Source organism: Haliotis rufescens, unplaced genomic scaffold, assembly GCF_023055435.1.
Source record: "Haliotis rufescens isolate VD_foot unplaced genomic scaffold, xgHalRufe1.0.p SCAF_26, whole genome shotgun sequence".
Taxonomy (NCBI): Eukaryota; Metazoa; Mollusca; class Gastropoda; order Lepetellida; family Haliotidae; genus Haliotis; species Haliotis rufescens.
In genome coordinates this window covers 4,687,747-4,696,736 of record NW_025963957.1, presented here as the reverse complement: position 1 = coordinate 4,696,736, position 8,990 = coordinate 4,687,747, and the positions used below count along the sequence as shown (strand labels likewise).

Here is an 8,990-nt window from a genome sequence, read left to right as displayed (position 1 = left end):
GTTTCCTGGTGATAGTCATGTTATCCTTTTAAGTAGGACACATTCAAACAATGCAATAATACAACGCTATCGCACGAAATAAAATAAAAATAGATTGTGAAAATGGACCACACTCTGCAAATTAACTCCATAAACACCGACATCAAAATATATAGTTACTTTCTTTGTGAACGTTACAATATTACCGGCATGTTGTCAATGGAACAAAATGAATTCTCATGACATTCAGAAATGTTACTGGGCAATAAGCTATAATAACACTCATGTGTCGAAGAATATGTGGACAAATAATGGAATGTATTAACAGAAGTTGGTTTCAATGTCTCGAGAACTGGTATTATGAAGTATTTTTCTTATCTCGAAATGACTAGACAATCCAAAAGGTATTTGATATGTTCATTTTATTTCCTTAATCGTGAAACTATGTTGTCTCAAAACTGGAACATGTGGCAAAAGTCAAAATAGGGATTTGTATCGGACATTGTTTCTGGCACTGATGCGTTACATTTGGAAGCACGCCATCAACATCTCTACCACAGAACGCTTTGAAAGCTTTACTTTGTCTTTCAATGGTGTAACCTTAATCAAACATATGCTAAGCAAGAGTAGTATGACGCTCTTTGAAATGAAAATGAAACCTCATAACACAACATACAAATGTAAAACCATAAGCTATTTACAACGACATCTTCTCTCATCATTATGAGATGCCGCCATTGAAAACTTTTATCTTCATAGCAAAATATTAATCATTACAAAGAAATGATTTCTTAAACGTGTGTACCATACGTTACAACAAACAAGAAGCGGGTGGGCAGCCTAGTAGTTAAAGCGTTCGCTCGTCACGCCGAAGACCCGGGTTCGATTCCCGACATGGGAACAATGTGTGAAGCCCATTTCTGGTGTCCCCCGCCTTGATATTGCTGCAATATTGCTAAAAGCGGCGTAAAACCATACTCACTCACTTACAACAAACAAAAGTGTCAGTTACATTCGTTTGTGATTCTTCCTTGTTTTCAGACTTCAACTTATCGATCTCTTCACACTGTCACGATCCTAAGAGAATGCTTTCCTATGACCTCGTCAGCAGTATTTAAGGTTGTGGATGCTTTTTGATAATCAGGGCAAAGTCACCGATATTAACCAGTGATTGACAAGAAGACCAACAATCCATGTCACTGGGTTACGAGTTTGTATAATGAAGCTCAGCCAAATTAAACATCGAATTCAACCGATCCCATCTACGCCGGCTTGTACGACGACCATAACCTTCTAGTACACCCGCAGGGGAAGGCGAGACCTCCCAGACCCAATGAATATGAGTGTGTGGGCCAAATCTTTGCAGGGTTTAATTGTATGCTGTGGTATATCACCTGCGTCTCTGTGCAACATCAACACAACTCTGTCCACCAGTTCTTGAAATCTTTTAGTCCATAAACTTTATTTACAGTTCCCCATTCTAATCCATGTTTTATTCCTCGTTTCTCAAAGCTTGACACAGATGTTCCCAAAAGGTACTGTCATTCCCCATATGTGGGTATTCGATGTACGTGTTGTTCTGAATGTGATACAGTATTTCAGGCGGTACGTCTTTGGTTGCAACATCTTCATACATCACAATGACCAACACATCCCTCCCAGTAGAAACCCCTTCCATGTTGGCCATATTTACTTCATACATGCACCAATTGCTCTTCACGAAGTCCTTGGACAACACTAGCACAGCACGGCGACTTTTCTGGATGGCATCAATGATGTTCTCTGCAATAGGATTCCCAGGCATGAAGTCACGGTGATGTATGTTTAGTCTTATGCCCTCTGCTTCCAATTTGGGCATCATCATTGTCAAAACAAACTCCCGGTTTTCATCAGCATAAGATATAAAGGCATCGAATTCAAACGACTGCCTAGATTCTGGCAGCTTCATGACTCGTATTTTTGCAACATAGTAAAGATATCTAAGTTTCCACCTGTAGCGGTAAAGTACTGAACAGCACATCAGACAAACAACGAAAAATGTCGCAAACAAAATCCACACCAACCTCCAAACTGCCTGGCTACACGAAACTCTGAAATTTTCGATAAGCACATGCGGTTTCTTCATTTGAATTTGAATGTCTTCGTTATTATAACATTTATAATTGGCAAAGTTTAAGATCCGTACGTTTGATGTTGATAGCCATTCAAGAAATACTATATTCGAGCATCTGCAGAGAAGAGGATTGCCAGTTAAGTCGATGCTGGTGTTAACATTAACATGCTGAGCCGCCAACATGTCGAGTTGATGTCTGAGACCCTGATAGATGTACCAAATTTGATTGTGTGAAAAGTTAATAAATTGCAAATGTTGGTTATATGTTAAATTCAGTTCTATCTCTGGAAGAGCATTGAAAGATAAATTTAATTCTTGAAGACTATGGAGGCCTTGAAATATATTGTAAGGTAAACGATGAAGGAATTGCCTAGATAGGTCGAGATACTTCAGATTCGTCAAACTGCCAAATATTTGACCCTTCTTGTCATGCGTGATGCATCTATCGAGGGAATTTCCTGAAAGGTTTAAGGTTTCTAATGTTGTCAAATTCTCGAAGAAATGATATGACACATTACTGGCTACGTTTTGTGCCAGATCCAAAACTTTCAAATGATTCAAACCAATTATTGGTCCCTGCCAATTGACCATGACGTTATACGAAAGATCAAGATGTTCTAATTTGTTTTCATCAAAATGGATCTCTGAAAGTGTTATAGAGGATTCGGCAAAGGCATAACTTACAAACGTTAAATTAGGTGGAATTCGAAGGGGTTTTCTTTGGCTGGATGTCAATACCTTTGACCTCAATGGCATACTGATTTCAAATGTTTGTTCAGAGGATGACCAGTTCCTATCTTCATAATCACAAGTCTCGCTACGGCTACAGTGGTAATCCTCAACAGCAGAGAGGTCATCAGCAATGGGTATGACTTCAGACAGGTCTCGCACATGTCCACCCAGAAAAATATGCTTCAGACCCGTCATGTTGTGAATGGATAATACGTACTGGGCATATGCAAAATTATTCAAGCGAACACTGACATATTGCAATGATTTAGGAAGAAGATTTAGAGTTCGACTTCCAAAACTAACTATGCTGTTTCCATCTGCCTCGAGTGTTTCCAGGGAAGTGTTCTCAAGATGCATCAAATGTCGATCTTGCACTGTCACACAGAGTGTATTGCGAGGAACAATGTTGTTAATGAACAATTCTGTTATGGTTGAGCTTCCAAGACCCTGTGTTGCATTTTCTAATCCTTCAAATCCGAGTCTCCAATTCCATGAGAGGTCTAGTGTTGTAATATTCTGCAGGCGAGAGAGTGAACCAGGTTCTATTGACTGTACATTACAGAAGGACACATTCAGATGAATTAGGGAAGTTAAATTCGAAAACGTATCCAAAGATATAATCTGTAGATTATTATGAGATATATTTAAATATCTCAGCATTGGAAAGCCATTAAAAAGCACGCCGACTCCTTCTTGTCCAAGATTGTTGTGTGAGAAGTCCAGAGTCGTCAGATTGGTAAACGTTTGGAAATATGTTTCGGGGAAGGATGAAATGTTGTTATGTGACAGATCTAAGACACATGTTAAGTTTGGTAAATGCTGTGGGACGTCAGTCAAACTTCTGCTGGAGCAGTTAACGTAGTAGCACTGATTCGTCCATGTCTCATTGCAGACATCAGGCTCTGAGCCGAGAGTTGCAGTGGATGACTGCATGCTCGTAGTGCTGTTAACACACAGGGCAAATGCAAAGAAGAAGCTTGAGGTTGGCATTCTTCTTTCCTGAAAGTAGATTGACATGAATAAAATATACGAGAAACGATGTACATGAATTTATCATTACGCGTCATGAAAAGTAGCCGTTATGAACAACCGAATCCACCTCATCCTATAAAAAAACTACATGTACCCATTTTACAGCCTAGTATGAGTATAACACCGCGTCATCTTACCACATGAAACAACACGAACCAAAGCCACATTCCACAATTCCATGTGTTTCTGCATCTCGACTTACTACACCTGATACCCGTGAGGATCCGGGTTAGAACTGATCTTCAGCAATCTATGCTTGTCGTAAGGGGTGGGTGGTCAGGCTCGCTGACTTTGTTGATGCATGTCATCGTATCACAATTGCATGCATTGATGCTCTTGATGTCAATTACTGGATTGTCTGGTCAAGACTCGATTATTTACAGACCGCGCTCATAGATCGGGGATATTAGTGAGTGCGGTGTTAACAGTTCCCTATCTTCAAGTAGGGGTAGTGGGTGGTCGTGTAAGGCAACGCAATTAGCTGTGCAGAGTTGCGTTCCTTGGGCACGCCGAAAAGCTATGATTGAGGGTACGAATCTCGTTTCGCACAGATTTTGTTTCTGGGTTTGTTAGCACCATACCCATGCTTGTGGGTTTCATCGTAGTGGTAAACGTATGAGACCTGCATCACTTTCCTCATACATAAAGCTGACACGCCGTGATACAACGGAAATACAGTTCCGAGCGGCGTTGAAACTCACTCACTCACTCACTCTAACTACGGTCACCGTATGTGTGACTTTGACTGCTACACAGAGCTTCGATGGGGGGACTTTTGACCTCCATCGCTGAGCACAATAAAATATCTTATCCGGTCCGGTTTCCACTCCATAAAGAAATATATTGTTGCAAATCTATAATATACTTAAGGTATTGAATAAGGGAACACTTAGTTGTAAACAAAGTAAAATGATATGCTGTCGTCGGTTCCCAGACTTGTCTACAAAATACTGGAAACAATGCACACAAACACATCCGAATTTGTATGCGAGCTATTTGAAATGTACTGAAAGTGAAGCTTACTTCCCTATATGTTTCATTGTCCCATGATCATGCGTTTCCATCTGTATAGAAGTATTCGGAGGTGAATCATGTTGCATTTGTCGTTAGATCACGCCCCATGCACCTACCCCTGCAGAAGCGTATAAAGTGCGACGAGATTCAGATAGGGGATATTTCAGGAAAACTCTTCCTTGTTGACCGTGCATCTTGTTTATCTGCCTTAGCAATCTTTAAGTAAAGCTTTGTGAAACCGAATGATGATAAAACACCCGTGTTGACCAGAGACTTACCTTGAGTTGACAACACGTCTATCCACGACGGATGAGTACACAGAGTGCACAAGTCGTCGCCGATCTATTGGCACGATAATATCACTTTTTGTTTCCTCCTTTGCCGAAAAGGTCGAGGAAATTAAAGCCCAATCATATTCAAACACAAAAGCAGCTGGGTCAAACTCTAGTAGGGGGTTGTATTTCTGTCTAAAACTTCCTGGTAAATAAAATATTGCGACTCGCGTTATCAAACTCTTCGGGTTGATTTGTTAATTTCAACAAAATAAACTTCTATGGTGTAACACAATGTAACACAATGTAGTCTTGTCGTGAACACCGTATTTCCTTGACAAGAAGCTCGGGCGTATATTTTTTCAAACACTCTTTACTCCCGGCGTTTTATCACACGGATAATAATGGGGGGAATTCCGTACATAAGAACCAGTCGGCGTTTTTTCGATGCTCTGCGTTTAATCTGGACCCCAGCGTGTATTCAAGTCAAGTGCATTTAATCGAGGAAATACGGTATACACGTAAACATTTACTGCCTAGATAATATTACCTACTAAACCTGTATACATCTGTTTGTGAATATTTATTTTGGTTAAAACACGCACTTAGCAATATTCCATCTATATGACGGCGGCCTCATATTTGAGGTACTATTAATACCTTTATACAACCTCAAATATTTTGAATAAGATGTGAGGTACTCCAGTCAAATATCATTTTCTCAAATATTGTAAAGTGAACACATTGTCCCTTGCAAACTTATTTTCCTTTAGTCGCAACTGCCTCCGAGAAGTAGTGGCTAAAGTGTTTGTCCATGGAGCGGACGTTCGGTCCGTGGTTCGATACCCGGCCGGATGTAAAATGTCTGTTCTATTCTGTTGCATGAGTTTCACACACTGCACCCGGTTAAGCAGTGTTCGAAATACCTGCCTGCCCGACCGTCCGAGACGGGTTGATTTCAACTCGGGCTGCCAGATTTTCAAATCCCCCTGCCCGACGGTCGGGTTACATTTCATATGTAAAAATATTCTAAATATTTCCCGATGATAAGCATTATTTACATGATGTATTCTAGGATATTAAATACAAATCTGACCTAAAAAGTGTTTGCTATTTCTTTTCTTGCATTACTTCATGTTCAATGAATTCGATTTAAAGTTTTAATTAAATTATCCTGAGAAACATATGATTATAGTGGGCAGGCAGGTTTTGGTCAGGGCTGGCAAGTATTTCAGCTAGCCAGTCCTGTGGTCTGGCTGAAAATTTTGGGAGTTTCATACCCTTGGTTAAGGTGTTGGCATAGTTTTGTATTTGGTTTTATTTTCGACCAGTGAGAATAGGTCTTATGCTTGTCCTAAGTGGCGACTTACGGGATCAGGTGGTCAGACTCGCTGATACATGTCATTGTATCCCAACTACGTGGATCGATGCTCATTATGTCAGTCATTGGATTGTCTTGCCCACACTCGATTATTTACAGCTGGAATACTGCTTAATGCGGCGTTAAACAACAAACAAACAAGCAAATAAACAGCATAGTTGTTTTTAGAAATACCAGGAGATGAAGTGCCTCGTCCAGCCTTTACGCCCACAAAATACTTGTTTGCAGAACATGCCTGACGACATGAAATATGTGTTGTAGCCTTCGAAGTGCAGTGGATAAAGCGTTTCCCGGAAGGTGGAAGGTCGGTGGTTCGATCCCCGGCCTCGTCATAGGGAAAGACGTTAAAAGATGGTATTTGTTGTAATCCTGCCTGGCGCTCGGCAGCGCGACGTTAAACGCCAGTACGTCTCACCTCATGGATTCTTCGATTCCATGTCTCGCTGGGTTTCATGGAAGTGGTAAACTGTCTAACATCTCCATTCTATTATAATAAATACCCCGGACCCATCCATCTCTCTTATCGCGCACCTAGCACTGATATTTCTCTCGTTTATTTGTGTAATTTGATTGTACAGCTATTTTGGCGTCATGTAATTCGGGCTAAAACGAAGCTATTCTGGCGAAAGGGTCCGATGGTATTATCAACCACAGAATGAAATGCACTGAATATTTTACCATGACATTGAAGAATACTTGTTTCTTATTGCTCAAAATAGGATTAAAATCAGGTATCTAATACCGTTCGAAAACTTGCGCATGAAAATATTCTATCGATTATCCATTTGAATTTCATGCGTTTTATGGGAACGTCATCAGAATGTTTTTGTCACTCACCGGTACACTGCACAAGCACTTAGTCCCAACAGATGATCAACTATAATGAAATCTATTTCAGAATACATAATGTTTAAGTAAATCACACTAACCACTGTGAAAAATTTCCGTAGTCTCTCACGTCGTTCAAGGACGGCTCGTCTTCAGCTAAAAACGTGCGGTATTCAGCCATACTACAGGTTGTTTCCGTTGGCAATGGTTGTGCCCGAAGGCTCATTTCCTCCAGTAGATATTCAGATTAATGTTGACTACAGATCGAGATTATCCTCTGGGTTCTAGCAATTAGTAAAAAGCACTGTCACCGTGAACAACTGAAGAGTAATCCTTGTTCAGTCAGGTCGAGTGAGTATTATTTTACGCCGCTTTACGCAATATTCCAGCAATATCAAGGCGGGGGACACCAGAAATGGGCTTTACCCATTGTAACCATGTCGGGAATTTCGGCGTGACGAGCGAACGCTTTAACTACTAGTCTACCCGACCGCCCCTCATCCAGGTCGAAGTTCCGGTTGAAAGAGCTAGTCACTCTCAATACATATTACTGTTAGGAAGTTATTTCTAACAAGACCGCCTCCGTGGTCTAATGGTAGAGCGTCCGCCCGGAGAGCGGAAGGTTCGGGGTTCGATCCCCGGCCGCGTCATACTAAAAGACGTTAAAAGATGGTACTTGTTGTTACCCTGTCTGGCGCTCGGCATTAAGGGGCTAAAACAAGGACTGGTCGGCTCGGAGTCAGTATACTGTGTCTGAGTGGGGTATTCATGTTAAACTGCGGCATGGTATCTCAGTGTGCTAGCACTATAAATCGGCATCAGTCCGGACTAGTACAAGCAGCCACACACACACACACACGTACATGCACGTCGCTATATAAGTGCAATAACCTTGGACGCGACGTTAAACCCCATTTCACCTCACCTATTTCTAACAAACTGGTACATAAGTAGTGTAGCTGCAAAATAAGAAATGACTTGATTCAGAGCAAGCAGTGTTTCGCAACATGTTTCGATAAAATTAATCACATAGGGTGGAGGGTTAACTCTTTTCGAAAAACTATGTGTTTTGTACCCGTTACTTTAAACTAGTCAAGAATATAAGTAATTAGTTTTGAACTTGAATAATGTCTTTTCTGTTTGTCACTACCTGTGACCTCTTTCCTTGTGACACGTTCTAATGTAGCTGGCCTCTTTGCCCATGTGTAAATGCGCGTTCCAAGAGAGCCCGGTTTTTGAAAGCGCTCGTGTCGTCACGGTAGAATGGGGATAGACCTAAAGTGTTTTGAAATTTGAAGTAGTTTAATTGTAGATCAGATACCTCATACTTATACATTTGAATATGTTGACACGCACCATTGATGCGAATATTTTCACACTCACCATTATGGGAATATGTTGACATGCACCATCAATTCGAATATGTTTTCAGGCAGCTTTAATGCATTATTAATGAAAATGTACGTATCTTTACACGCACAATTAATGAGAATATATTGACAAGTACCATTGATGCTGAAAATAGCCCAATCAGCACTAAAAATAAAACGTCAACGCCAGAGAACAACCAGCCTCGATTATCTGCCCAAACAGACTCCGTTGGGCGTAATAGGCAAAATACTGATGAAAATTATATGAA

The 8,990-nt window shown here is 40.7% G+C and overlaps 1 protein-coding gene across 1 annotated transcript; it reads right to left on the bottom strand.

Annotated features, from left to right (window-relative positions):
• Positions 1-384: 384 nt before the first annotated feature.
• LOC124147340 (toll-like receptor 4) lies at positions 385-5,296 on the bottom strand. The gene is made up of 2 exons (XM_046518019.2): positions 5,149-5,296; positions 385-3,823 (listed from the first exon to the last, which is right to left on the bottom strand). The coding sequence occupies exon 2, from the start codon at positions 3,812-3,814 to the stop codon at positions 1,472-1,474; it is 2,343 nt and encodes a 780-aa protein (XP_046373975.1). The 5' UTR covers positions 3,815-3,823; positions 5,149-5,296; the 3' UTR covers positions 385-1,471.
• Between the last annotated feature and the right edge of the window lie 3,694 nt (positions 5,297-8,990).